At 33.7% G+C, this 15,325-nt stretch overlaps 1 protein-coding gene across 1 annotated transcript in view; it reads right to left on the reverse strand.

Annotated features, from left to right (window-relative positions):
* Window positions 1-15,325, reverse strand: part of RICTOR (RPTOR independent companion of MTOR complex 2) — an 80,889-nt gene that overhangs the window by 38,343 nt on the left and 27,221 nt on the right. Inside the window, exons 5-13 of the mRNA XM_080572866.1 lie at window positions 11,511-11,642; window positions 10,434-10,497; window positions 6,679-6,805; window positions 5,689-5,858; window positions 5,376-5,443; window positions 3,992-4,059; window positions 2,298-2,380; window positions 1,147-1,234; window positions 12-102 (exon numbers count right to left, since the gene is read on the reverse strand). Of these exons, the coding sequence (XP_080428992.1) occupies window positions 12-102; window positions 1,147-1,234; window positions 2,298-2,380; window positions 3,992-4,059; window positions 5,376-5,443; window positions 5,689-5,858; window positions 6,679-6,805; window positions 10,434-10,497; window positions 11,511-11,642 (891 nt within the window). The remainder of the gene's footprint in view (window positions 1-11; window positions 103-1,146; window positions 1,235-2,297; window positions 2,381-3,991; window positions 4,060-5,375; window positions 5,444-5,688; window positions 5,859-6,678; window positions 6,806-10,433; window positions 10,498-11,510; window positions 11,643-15,325) is intronic.

Raw genomic sequence — 15,325 nt, forward strand, 5'->3', positions numbered from 1 at the left:
GAAATGCCCACCTTGACCTGGCTCTGTGGGGTAATATAGTTTTAGCTTCAGCAGCTACAAAGCCATCAGAGAGTCTCCAGCAGTCCTGAAACCTGCTTGGATCTGTAACAACAAAAATATATGTATAAATACATATATAAACAATAAATATGTATATGAAAACAATGAACAGGGTTAATTATAACCCTGGATTTCAGTGTTATTTTAACTGTAGCCTGTGGGAGAATAGTTCTCAACAGCTGTTTCTTCAGTCCTGATATTATGGAAAATTTTAGTTCAGAAGGAATCTCCAACAAGTCATCTAAACCACAATCCTGCACAAAGTGATGCTAACTTCAAAGCTACGAAAAGGACTCTAAATATCAACCAAAAAAATAAAACTTCCAATTCCTAAACACAAACTTGTTTAACAGAAATCATAACAAATATCATTTTAAAATGTACATTCCACATGTAGCAAAGTCACAAGTCTGCAGCAAAGAATAACTTACTTACAAGTGGAACAAGGATTAAGCTTTTATAATCAAACCATGACAGACATTTATAACCAGAGTTTGAATAATGCTGGACAGACTTGCTCCTTTCAGTCTCATGCTTTTGTGAGACAAAGTAGAGGATACTCTTAAGGTTTAAAAAGCAATAATTCTAAATATAAATGGTTAACTCTACTATAGACATGAAAGGATACATATTTGCCCTAGGAAAAGTCTGCTGAATCGCAGAGTGGATAATTAGCAGATACACAATATATAGAAAAAGAAAACGTAATAAATTTTGTGACATTCACCAACACTTCCATGCTACCAATGCCTTTAATACTCCAAAGATGACTAATTTCTAGTATTGTACACAGTTTTGGGTAAATGTTCCATTATGCTCCACTACTGCTTGCAACAAACAAATTATATAGTAAGGATATCAGAAAAAGTTAGACTGGTAGCTTGATCACTGCTGAACTGTTGATAAGAGATTTTAAACCAGACTTCAGAATACCCAATGAATTCAGTGATGAAGCAGTTAATACATTGAAACAGTTAACACAGCCAACCAGCTGACATAATTCACAACAGAGGAAACAGTAAAGTGTTCAAATTTCTATGAGTTTAACAGACAGAATTCCTGTGTGAACTAGTCCTAGATACTTACCTACACTGAGAAGTGCCTCAATAAATTCTTCGGCAACAACAGGGAGAGGAAGGCGAAATATATCATAGAGAACCTCAAGCAGACCTCTCTACCAAAAAAACCAAAAACAAAACAGCAAATTTATAGATTTAAAAATGGTCTTTTTGTTCATTATTTAAAAAAGAACTTGAAAGTCATTTCTTTAGCATAATAGAATTGGTGCCTATTTTGGGGTTTCTTTTTTGGATTACATGTTTATTTTAATATCTAAGGGAATCTGGAAAAGAGAAGTAGGGAAGGGGCTTACTCACTTTAAAATTGTGCTGCACTGTAACTGTGAATCCTACAGAAGCTTAGGCTACTTTGATCATTTTTTAATTTTTTTTTTTGACCAGTCACCGCTGTGACCATCAACTCTTTGTTTTAAGCAGTAATTGGGAAGAAACATATTCATTTATCTAAAATTCAATGCTTTAAACGCATAACTACAGCTACCATGAGTTTGCTTTGACCTGTGGTCAAAGCAAAAAAATAATTTATGCACTACTGATCTAGTCTGAGTCCATGCAAGTGATGGACTTTCATAATGCCTGTTCTCTGCTTCTAGTAATTATCAGCAGACCAGAGACTTCTACCATACAAAGTATGAACAAGAAACTAAAGAACCTAAAACCAAGAACAACAGCTGAAAGCATTTCACAGTACATTAACACATTTTTAATTTCATTTAAATAACAATACAATTCTAGAGTTAATTCAGAATCTACATAAAATAATGAAAAGGAACTTAAAAACTAAACAAAAAAACCCTTCATTTACTCCCATATTCTATAATCTATTTCACTGATAAAAATATTTGAGCATATACAAATCTTTTATTACTTCCCCATGTCTTTTCCCTTTTTGCTTCTCCATTCCCTCCTGTCAGACATACAGGGCGTGCTTTGATTCACACTTCATGGACACAGAAAGAACAAGTCGCTTGTTTAAGATCACACAGGAAATTTATACAAGAATTATAGACTCGAATTTGGGGGCCAAATAAACTTGAGGCTAGTAGTCTCTCAATTGGAGACTGTGTTTAGACCACTAAGTTTTTAAAAAAATGTAATTTATGTTAATTAAGACATCCAATAGTATTCCTATTCCAATGCTAAATATTTACCACCTACCCGTATTTCCATATTTGGTATACAGAGTACCCCAATAAGAGACTGAATCCCAGAGTTCCCAGGTTTGCACAGACTAATAATACCTAGAGAAAACATTAAACACATAATAATCACTCAAACAAGAATAGCATTAGGCACATTGTTAAATTTAATTTCTAGTTTGACTGCAAGTACAAATGACAAAGATTTTTCACCTTTGTGTGTCACCACAGAACAATGTTTAACAAAACTAATTGTACAACTGTTCCCTCACTAAGAACTATAGCTACTTTTGCCCTTTCTAGTGTGAGCAGAATTTAAGTTATTCATTTGCATTGAAGAAATGGCAGAAAAGACAAAATTGCAAATAAAGATTCATTCTTAAAAATGAAAGATATAGGTAGAACTGAGCACTTTCTGCATCAAAAACTTTCTTAACCTAACCAATTATTTAGTTCTTTCTAACCTCTGGTGAATGCTAAACAGCAAGTTTAAACATAATTGGAATAACATTCCCTATCCATCATTTTTAATCATCTTTACACAAATGAGAAGGGCTTATCTCCATAGTTTTCAACACTTTTTTTTTTATAGAATCTTGCAGCCTCTCCCATAATTTGCTCCTTTTATACTGTATTTCACTCAATGAGTTTAATATTTTAATATTAACAGGGCAAACCCTCAAATTCTTTTTAAATGTTATAGAATACCACCTGAAGCTAACCATTACACTGATTTTTAAGGCTCAGCTTAAGGCTCACTGTAAAAGTACCACTGCAAGTAATGTATTCCAAGACAATTGCTTCTTCAGTCACTTGACCTTTTCAGCCTTATGGCATTAATTCTAAGCATCTGAATTTGGGAACATGCAGCAACATTCCTAAGAGAAACTAGTTCTCAGAATTTTCATACTTGTCACAAACTCTCCAAACTTCCTCCCCAGTCATTTGAGAACACGAGACAATTTTGAAGGACACCTGGATGTTAAATTAAGATTACTGATCCTTTCCAGACTGTTAAAAAATAATACAAGTTGTCTTAAAAAATCAGGAAAGTTTTCTATCATTTCTGAATCTTTTCTACGTATAACCTGTGAAGAGCCTATCCAAATGTTGGTAGGTAATCATATCATCTGATTAGTTTATTGTGAGACACTGACTTGACTAAAAGAATGAGAAATCCCCTGAGGCATTATTCACATTAGGTACTGTAACATTACAGGGAAGGGCATAAGAAAAATGAAAAAGCTCACTTTATTTGATTTAGAAATGTTTTCTACATGAAAAAAATCAAAAAATAGTTCCATACTGGAATTTATCTTCAGCTATAACACTTGGTAAAAGCAGGTGCTAATGAAACTTTTCTGTTGAAAATTCTTTGTATAAACAAATTTATTATTCATGCTGGCAGAACTATCTCAAAGGCAAATTCTCATGATATGATGCTATTTTCAGCATCCTTTCACCGATCAAATAGGAAGTACCACCACCAAAGTATAGCGGACACGGTATTCTATACTGAAAATAAAGCTGCAGCTTGTTGGGTAAAGAAAACTATGTACATGTCCTCTAATTTGACAATATCAAAACATATTTTGGTATCATTATAGGAAGGTAGTTAATAGAAAAAACAAGAGAAATTCTGTAGCTAAATAAACCATTCTATTACACTGAAAAGTCCCTGCCAGTTATTCAACTTAAACAAATAAATCTTACCTGCCCATGAACGAAATGCTGCCACTATCCCCATTTTGCTAGCTAGGAATCGTGCTTCCCTGTCCTCTCTGTCAGGAAACAACAAATATCACAATACACAGTTAATTACTCTAAAATAGTGTTATTAATACAGCAAGTAAAAAAATAGTTAAGAAATTTTTGGATGGGGGACAAAATCAAGAGTAAGAAAAATCTTACACCTTTTGTGTGTATATATATGCAATATGCACACACAAAGATTAGAGTTTTTAAGCATTGATACTTATTATTTTCAGCGGAGTTTCTACAGCAGGAGGATCACAAAATAGATACCTATATTTGGCCTATCAGATCAGTCACTCTGAAGTCACTCTGAAAACAGGGAGACTACAGTAGGAGCCTAAGGATTTGGACACTGATTCAGTTACACTGACCTAAGCATCTATTGCCATTTGACAATTACAAAACACGAAAAACCAAAACCCATTAAGTCAATAGAGATGAGGTCTCTATTCCAACTTTCTACACAAAGAAGTTGTCAGATATGAGACCAGTTATATACTCAGGGCTTTATCAAGTCGGTTCTCAGAAACTCTCAAGGATGAAGGCTACAGGACTTCTCTTGGACAGCCAGTTCCAATACTTAACTAGCCACACAGAAATTTTTTTTCTTATATCAAGTTGGAACTTTTTTTTCCCCTATTTTTCCCTGCTGTTTCATTCCCTCGTACCATGCACCAACACGAAGGGTTAGACTACATCTTCTTGAAAACCTCTGCATGGTATTAGACCCAAAACTGGATACAGTGGTTTACATGAGTTTCAGCACAGAAAATAAACGACAAAAACCACATCCCTCTGGATGTCAGGGATGCCCTTGATTCTGTAAGTTATTCCCCCAGTTTGTTATCATCTGTAAAATTCACAGGAGTGCACTCTATCCCATCCTCCAGGTTATTCGTAAAGACATTAAACAGGATAGGCTTCAGGCTAAAACCCTATAGTACTCTACTTTTTACTAGATCCCACACAGTCCAGTGCCTTAACTACTACCCTCTGAGTCTGACCATACAAACACCAAACATGAAACTAGCATAAATATACTCCCATTTGGGATATTTAAAGCAACATAAAAAGGAACCTATACCTGAAGAAAGTTGGTTTTTTATATATATTAATTGAAAGAAATAATAGGGGAGAGAAGAAGAGTAAATCTAATCTCCCTTTTAAATCTTCAATTCCTAACAATGTTTTAGGAATTTGAATTCTAACTAGCTCTTGTGTTCAGCTTCATATAGTTTAGTGTTAGTTCATTGTTGTTATTTTGTCACTTTGGAAAGGAAAATAGTTTAATTATAGTTATATGAACACAACTAGTAGCACAAGTAACAGCAATAACACTTACTTGAGCTGTCCTTCTGCTGTGTCTGGATTATGCCTGTAGTGAAAATCTGTGTAAGGAGCTAAAATTCGCTAAACAAAAAAAAAAGACATGCATTACTTTCATATAAGAATACAGTTCATGGGTTTTGCCCTTTAATCAGTCCCACTCCAATTTGTCACATTATTTCTTCATAAATCATTAAGCTGTTAGCCTGAAATGTTGCATTTTAAGTATTTGGCATTAACACAGCGTGAAATCTGAAGTAAAAATTAAACATCTTCTTTAGCAATACAATGTTTAATTTCTGTCACTAAATAAGTAAAACTGAACCCACCTCTAATTCTACATCTGCTCGCACATATTGTCGGGTCTTTGGATGATTAATGAGGTGTAAAACTGTAGTTATCAGAGCCTCATTTATTCGGCTTAGCTGACAATCAATCACATTTTTCAAGATGGTACTTAAACCACCCCGAAGAGCCACCACCTCAGGATTCTGAAGTGCTAGATGACAAAAAAATACGTAACTTCAATGAGTGATATGAAAGAAAACATTTCAAGACTTTCGGTATGGAAAATTTGTCTGTTTAGTATATATACCTTTTTCTTCCTGAACACTGCTGAAGCACACAGAAGGCTTTTAATGGAACTGACCAACATTAGCAATGAATTGTGACTTTAGACTAATTTATCAACTAAAATTCTGGTCAAGAAGTTACCATTGTACAGCAATTTCTCAGCTTGTTTCCAACCAAGTTTCCATACAGCAGAGCCCATATTGTTTCACACTAGCTGATACAAAACTAAAAATACTTAAAATCAGCACCAACATAGGGATTTAGTATAGGTCACTGTTCAAGTAACTTTTACATGGACACATACTGATTTCCAAAACACAGCTAATCACAGTATCCTTCGTAAAAAAAAAAAATATATATATATTTAGTTCTCTGAACACTGGTACATTTGATAGCACTTCATGTATGGAGTTCTCATGACATCCAGTCCATTCATTTTTAGAAACATCAGCTGTAGCAAGGGAGTATTAAGATAACACAAAAATTGGCAAGTATTGAAGTACAGCACAGTACTTAGAATCTTCAGGCACTTAACATCTTTAGTGTAAGTTAAAAAAATTGTTTTACATCAACCTAATGACTAAATTTATGCAACATATCTACAACACTTAACATCTGACTCAATAGTTATTAAACAAATTCCCTCTATTATACGAAAAATCTAATATAAACCCCCAGAAGAGAATTCCTTAAAAAAATGAGGACACTCACGTAAAGTTTTCTTAATTAGATTCCAGTTATCTTACCTAGTTCACAGATAATGGCTATACATGCTCGAACCATTCTGTCTCTTTCTTGAAGACCATCATTGCCAACTGCTATCAAAGAATTAGTAATAGAGCTGGGGAACAATGAAGCATTCACAGTGATCATCTGCCAAAAATAAAAAGAAAAAACCCTCTGGTTTCTTCATAGTTCTCTAAATATACTCACAGATTCACCAGCTTTCTGTTTCCTAGATAACACCAGACAAACCATTTTATAGATTAACTTGGCTATATCCTGGGAATGCTAAAACTATTTGCATTGTTCTTGAAACTGTTTGTTAACTTAATTTACCATTATCTTCCTGCTTCTGCTTTTTATATTTTTATTTTGTTACTTACTAAGATAAAATAATAAAGATGACTGCTGCAGACAGAACCATTGCTGCCTTTTTCACATCTTTTCCAAGAATTTCTTTATCAACAGAGAATCCACTCTATCCACTAAGAATCCAATCTATCCACTGTCAAAAAGTAGTCTACATGCTCTTCTAGAAGATTAATTCATACTGCACCAAATTCTTCAATATCTATTCAACTTTAATTAAACTTGGCTTAATTAGCCAAGACTGAAATCTCATGTTTTTTAAGGACTTTCATGAGGAAAGAGACAGTCACAGACTACAAAAAAAGGATAGTCTAAACTAAAGCTGCAGCTACTGTATTTGGATTCACCTCTGAATCCTCTTGTGTAGTACCTGATGTTAAAACTGCCACATTAATTCAGCTTTACCATAAATTATACTGGTACGTCATAAACCCTACAGATCTTAAACATCTGGTTTCATCTTTGCTTTTCAGTTTAAGAACTGCTTTCATAAATCAATAGTCATTAAAGCAAGAAAAAAAACGCAATAAATTTGGGATGTAATAAAGGAGTTTAACAGTCAATGCTCCTTTGCACTACTGAAGAACTGTGCCATGGAGAACTTCAGCTGCTAGTTTAAGATAACCAGAATTTAAACAAGATAAAGGAGCAAGACTGTATGAACACAATAAAGAAAAAAACAATAAACTCCCCAGCCCAAATAAGGCTTTGAATACAAAGACTAAGATATTTCCCCACATTTTTCAGTTTGATAAAATTAATTAATTGCATATCTCCTGCATACTATGGAACATGAACATTTATTGGAGTTAAACAGATATATTACTAAGGGGAAATTTTTTTTATCAGTTTTAAAGGGAAAAAACAATGTTATAACCTCCCCAACCACATCACATTTTCTACTAATAAAAAATTAAGATGTCAAAAAATGCTCCATCAAACATCTAAACACGTTTGCAAGCTAGTTTTCTAGAGATTTTATTTAACATCATTTCATTTCCAACAAAACTAGGCTTATCTGCATTACTCTCCCAAAATTGTTTTGTCTCATTTGTTTTACAGCCCCCTTAGATGTCTCACAGACATGTGCTCAGCCAAAGGAGGTTAAACTTTCCTCCTTCTTTGCAATGTTCAAGTGAGAAGAGATAAACTATTATGACAAATATTTGAACACTTTATCAAGTTTATTTTTAAGACGTTTTTGAGAAACTTCTTGTCAAACATAATGTTGTTACCCACAAAACAGGAAGCCTTAAGATAGGGCTCTAAAGAAAACCCATACTCTTCCCCACCCACACAGTCTTTCATTTTTACAACAGCAAAAAGTATTGAAGAAAAAGAATTAGCAACAGAATGGGTGTACTAATCCACTCTTTCTACTGACATTAACAGTAATTGGCATGAGGACACAAGCAACATCTTAAGAATGTTATATTGTGGGAGGGTTTTTTTGGTTTTAAGAGATAAAGGAGAAAGATTTTTTTTTAATATTCAATTTCAAGTACTTTAGTAAACACAAGTTTTGCATTTCATTCTGCTCTATACACTTAATTACAATTTTAAAGACAAAGCACAATAGATGCAAGGTGAATTATAAGCATGTATGATGAAGTCTGTAACAAAGACTGTGAGGTCTTTAAAGATTCATTAATAAAAAATAATAGAAGGAAAGTGGTTCATATACCTTACCCTCACTTCTGCTTCAAAAATAAAACATCCTGCCTCTTAAATTATTTTAAAATATGGACAGTTTGACCATGACTTCTATTAGATAGAGAAATGCTTCCTGAAGTAACTTCAGATCATTGTTCTCATGGCTGAAGACACTTAAATTACTAAGCTCTCACTAGGAAACACCACTGACAGAACAAAACATTACCAACAAAAGTACAGTTGATAGAGAATATAAGCACTCAAAGCCCTCAAAAAAATCAGAAACCAAATTTTAAAAGTTTAAAGTTGTTTTTCTTCTCTCTTGTTCCACTACCTTAACCTGCACTTCTTTAAAAACATAATTATCATTTTTTAAATTGAGAAAACAGGACCAATATTTTACATTTTGCTGTTCTTCTTTATGAAAAGGATGAGAAAAAAGAAACAATGTTTTAAAATTCTGTATCTATACTATTCGCAGGCATTTTTGCTACCAAATTGAAGTAAAGAATTGTGTCTAGACTTTAGAATGGAAAAGTATAGTCCTGAAGTGCTGACAAGACCCAGTTCCACAACTCACTAGTTAATAGCATCTTCTGTGTAAATTAATTAATTCTGCCCAATTGTAATATTTGCTGCTCATTATCCTCTCCTATACCTTTATACAATCTTTTAGGGATCCTGGTGTCACACAACCAAGTATGAGCCAAATAAAAACGAATCATAAACGTGTTTCCATTCCATCTTCAGATTTAAGTTGTTACAGCCTGACACTGAAGCTCTCTTTAGGTTATCAAAGAACATTTATAAATGGAGACTTCCTGAAGGACCTCTGCAACTTACACAGATGATCCATTATTTTTTTTTTGCCTTTTTTTAAGCTTTAAAACTTTCAACAATTGTGCCAAACAAGCATATCGTCTCTTCTGAAAGAGAGAAGAAATTGCATATCAAGGCTCCATATTTTCAACCTAAACATATACACATGTACACATACACGCAAACTAATTAACACTATGCTCCTCGGTAACAACTCTTCCAAATAATTCAAACCTTACCCAAGTCTTCATTAACTTTTTTTTTTAAGGTGTTCAGTAGAAGTATATGAGCAAGATAAATAAAAGCAAGAATAGAAAAGTCCAGTACAAAGGCAGAGTACTACATTACCTAAGCAAATAGCTTCTTAGAATAGAAACTAGCTGTAATATGCTAGTTTCTCAGGGATCAGCTTACAGTAACCAGCAAAGACTAAGTATGTTTTATTGTGTAACTGAGAAAAGTATGGATAGCATTAACCTCCAAGGATAAAGCAGTAAGGCCAGAACCATTACTTGATCTGATTATTCCAACAATGGCAATTTGCCTTATTCCTTGAGTGGCAGAAAAATCTTGAATCCTTCATTCACAGATGCTTAAAGATATTATAAAATCAAGTTAAATCATAAGAAGAAACTTAATAATACCTTTATAACCCTTGCACTCATCATTTGATAAACTGTTTCCAAATCTTACTCAGTTTTATGTCCATCAAAGGAAAAGATCACGAAAATTTTTGTAAACCACTCAAGATTCTCAGTCATAAGAGATTAAAATCAAAATAAGTCTCAGCACTTTTTTTTTTTTTTTAATTGACAGCTATAGTTTCTTCTCACATGATAAAATGAGAGGCTGTGAAAAAGATCTGCTAATGAAGAAAACCTGGAGTCAACACAGCTGACTACCAGCCCTGGTAAGATCACATATACTTAGATTTTACCTTTCTGACTAATCGAAGTGCTTGTGTTCTTTCTACTTCATTACTCTGCTGTATGTCAATGCACCTAAAATAAGTTAAAAAAACATTTTTGTTTATATCAAAAGTAACTTTCACCTTAACTGTTAACATCTCACATTAATAATATTCATACAACTGAATAAACAGAACATAAATTATGAATGATTGTTTAAAAATCTGCCTTTCAGTAAACATATTCATGGTTAGACAGTTGGTTTCAGTTTATATTATTTTCAGTTATCCTCATTACAAGTAAATCACTAGAATGCTCTCAAACGTACAATGACAAAGCATAACAGTTTCAACAATTCTGAGCTAGCTGCATGTGTCATTTCAAATAAGATTAAACAAAAGCATTTGTAATATTTCAATTTTTTTATATGCTTTCAGAAAAATCCCTTTGCCAAGAAAATTTATCACCACACTAAAAAATTTATTATCACACTAAAACTGAGAATGTGTGTATATATGAAAACAAACACATATCAGAACATTAAATCTGATAATTTTAACAAAGGAAGCACTAGAAATGATAATTAGATCTAGTCACCACACTGGCCTTATTATCTCATTGTTAGTTTGCCCTTTGGTATCTTTGTGTTGGGTCATGGTTTATACTTAGATTATAAATTCTTGGGCATGAACTACTTTTTCGTCCTGACTTTGTACTAGAGGCCCTAAAGCAGTGTGATGATACTAAGAATTGGAACAAATCCCACAAAACTAGAGACATGAATATTACTATGGTTTCAATTTGCTAATAATACCATAGACTAATTTACAATTAATGGCATTTATGATACAAAAACATTTTTAATGTGTCTAATTTTTTAGATTATCCTTAGGATGCCATGTACTAGAATAGCATTTTATTTATTTTATTTGGTGTGATGTATTATTCAACTTTTTAAAGAAGTACATTATTCACACTGAAAAAAACAGACTTTTATAAAAGCATATGTGAAGAATATAAGAGGATATGAAACCATGTTTTCTCACCTCTCTCAACAAAAAATAATAAGTACAATTTTGCAATTTGCAAGAAGAAGGGAAAATTACCTGGCTATTAAGTAATCCACTTTCAACTTTAGCACCTTCTGGAGAATACTGGAGTCTCGAATGAGATAGCGGAGGGCTCGCAATCCTGCTGCTCGCACCTCTTTTGCTTCATTTAGTAAGGCTAACCGCAGACTACAATGAAGGAAACAAAGGGGGCAAACAATTATACAGCAGCAGGTACACTTCACCATCTGAGATGCAGATACTACCAACTTGTTTAAAATAAGTCAGATTTTTGAAGAGAAATATCCTGTATTAATTTTCTTTGAGAAATTCACCTGTGCAGTCTAGAAGACAAACCCTCACCTTGCCAGCAGATGTAGACAATATATTAATCTGAACAAATTCAGATTTTTTGTTGTTTTAGAAGTCTGTATACCCCTGAAACAAAATATGACCAAGACCTGTATATGACTTATTTGACAAAACAGTTGAGCACAATATTAGTCCTGAAAAAGTATTCCAGATTAGTTAAAATTTTCAGAAAGTTTAACAGACAGAAAGCACTTCGTACTCTGCTGCACTGTTAATCCGTATGTATGGATCTTCAGAATAGATCTTCAGAATAATGTCTAGACAACTGAGACAAAACTCACCCCTGCATATGGCAGGGGGGTTGGAATTAGATGATCTTTGAGGTCCCTTCCAACCCAAGCCATTCCATCCTATGAAATTTGAACCTTAACTATTACATGCATTGCTGTCTAAAGATATTATGACATCAGTATGCTTACATGAAACATGGATGTCAATGGAAAACACGTAACTTAAGCAGCGCTATATAGCATGGATTTCTACACATTTCATTTCAAAATATAATTGAAACATATTTCTCTTTAGAGAGATTTTGAAAGCGTTTTGCTTGCACACCAATGAGCTCTCCTAAACCTAACGTGATAATGTAATCCCTAAATCCACCAGCAAGGTTTAAAAAAAGGGAAATGTGAAAAAATGAGATCTTGAAGACCTCCAGAAATAGAGTTTGAGAGTATTAAGTGACACACTGTCCTTCTGAAGTTTCTCAAAAGATTTTACCATCTTCCTTAAATACAAAGGAAGAAAAAACTTAGCCACATATTTTAGGAGGATTGTTTCAGTAGACATCTGAGAATGTGAACACTGCAGCCAGTGAGACTGACTTTCAACCTATACAAATAGATTTTTCTCTTGTTCTTATTCTAAGATGGTCATGCATGGTCATAAACCATTCCAAGACCAAGATCTTCTGAATCTTTCTGAAGATGAGTTAGTCAGTCCATGTAAGAGTCACTATAAAAGGAATCTACTTCCAGGTGATGTCTAGACCAAGAAGAAAGGCTGCAATACTTTATGCAAATACAGATAAACTGATTACTGCTTTCAGCACCAAGGAAGACAATCACTGTTGTAATATCAGATACGATTCTTCATATAAAAACTTTAAGCTAAGCTAGTAGAAAAATATGAGATCAGGAAAACTTCCTTTACAAGAGCTGAACTACGCAAGTTATTTCCAAGTCCTTCAAGAAAAGCAGACCAAAGGAAAGGTAAGTAACCATTCATCTGCTTTGAACAGATAACAGGTATTCTTTAGATCATGAATCATATTTTGTTTCTAGTGTTGCAGATTGGTAGAGATGGAAGTCAGAGATGAGCATAAGACTCACACCTTCTCAGCAGTATTTTTCTATTTGGACTTTTACCTCACTATTTGTAATTGGTTTGGATATTCCAGTTTAAGACACTTCAGTGGAGATTCTAAGACAGAAGATACCCATTTCCCATGAACACAATGATGTGGCTATGACATTTCTTATTAGGATAGCCAAATACAGCATCTGGATTTTTTTCCCCTCCATCAAGAAAAGTAAATTTACTTTTATATTTGAGAGGAAAGCCTTTTTTGAACAGCAGAGCAAACAATCTTTAAAGGTAGGTGTGTGTGTTTGTACACATGGACATAGGTTCTGGCTTCTCAGGCAGAACTCCACAAGCAGAAAGTTTTTAAAAATGAATCACAACACAGAAAGAATAAAGCAATTAAGAGACAGAGGTATGAGACAAACAAATATTTTCTTCATATTAAGTCATTGTTTTGGAGATGCATGTGGAGATTCCTATCCTAAAGTCTTTTTTAATATATTAAGTATCAGACTAAGAAGTGAAAATGGTGGAAGAATGGAGGAAATCCATCAGTATTATCACTGGCCCACCAAGCTTCACATCTAAGAGTCTGGAAAGAACATTAATATGAGCTATCTTCATATATTTGCTAGCATTTGCACAAAAAGGATTCCAAAGCTCACCCAGATGACAGTTTATCAGATATCCTCTTAAAAAAAGCTAACTACTTTACCAGAATAGTTTATGAGAACTATATTCTGCTAATCTTTTGAAAGAGTTGGAAAGTTATTACAACAGTGTACTAAAAAGGAAACACTTTCCTAACATAGTAATAACCCGAAACTTTCACATAAGGTATTGCTGAAGATTGTATTAGAGGATACGAAGAGGTTATAGAGTGATGAGAAGTAATCACACAAATCAAAATCTGAAAAGATGAACGCAAGGAGCAGAGGTGAATGAACGGTAGATTTTTATCCTGACAAATTTTATCCTGATTTTTATCCATTTAAGTATCAGGTTCACAGTCTCCTTTGGTAGACAGTACTTAATATACAATTTGTAATGTGAAAAAAGGATGGGGGGGATTACAGGGACTTAAGGATGGAGCTATAAGAATCTTCAAGGGAATTTAAAAATTATGCCTATGGAAAACTGGCAAGATGAAGAAAACTGAAGATTGTTAAGTGTGAGTTAATGCACAGAATTCTAGAACAGCCACCAGATCACGAAAATGATTTTGATCTGTACACTGTGTGCATCTGTGTCTGAAAGCTGAAAACGTATTACGATGCAAGAACAGCAGCAAATTTGTCCAAGTATTTTCAGTGTCACTACAGAAATGAGAAGTGCCACCTAAGACAGCATTAGGACTGAAAACTTTAATACTGCTAAAAGTCTGGAAAAACTAAAAGGATGGAATTAGAAAGAATATTGACTAACTAGTAGGTACTACAGGAACCTACTACTACAGGTTCATTCTTAAACTTTTCTCTTAAATCATCTCATCTACTCACTACAGTAAGATAACAATGGTTTTGACAGATCTCTGATCCAGTCAGATAATTGTATATATTGTGAATTTGGTATGGCTAAAGCCTCTTGGCACATTACTAAAAGACCTCAAAAGTTACTGAGGCCTACCAACACTCCATTTTCTTCATGGCTCAAGGCTTCCTCTCAGCTGTCAATGGTATGGTGCTCTGGGAACCGGCAAGACCAATCTACACTGGGAATGACAACAAAATGTGTCACTATTATCTCCAACTGCTGGCAAGAAGAAACTATAATCAGGTACCTGGAGTGAAAAGAGAATGAGTTCTAAAAAACAGATCTTTTAACTCAAGAATAACTGCAATTACTGCAGACTAGTATATCAGAAAAGTGCAGACTACAGCTGTCTTTAGTTTGGTTAAATTGTCCATCAAGGTTACTGACTCCAAAACCCAAAACTTTATAGGAAAACCTCTAATTCTTCTTGAAGTCACTGATTCCCTTATAGTCTAATGCTTTGAAGTTAACAATTCATACTCCAAATGAAGAAACTTGTACACTATTTCCTGCACCCAAATAACCGTTCTCATCTTCAAAGAAAAACAAGTTTGTTCTGTACTACAAGAAGATTTGTATATGAAAATCTAGGATAATGTTGAGAAAATCAGAAGAGCAAATTATAAAATTACACGTTATTTCCAAAGGAATATATATACTTA

The sequence above is a fragment of the Anser brachyrhynchus genome (genome assembly GCF_964034855.1).
Source record: "Anser brachyrhynchus genome assembly, chromosome: Z".
In the NCBI taxonomy this organism is placed as follows: domain Eukaryota; kingdom Metazoa; phylum Chordata; class Aves; order Anseriformes; family Anatidae; genus Anser; species Anser brachyrhynchus.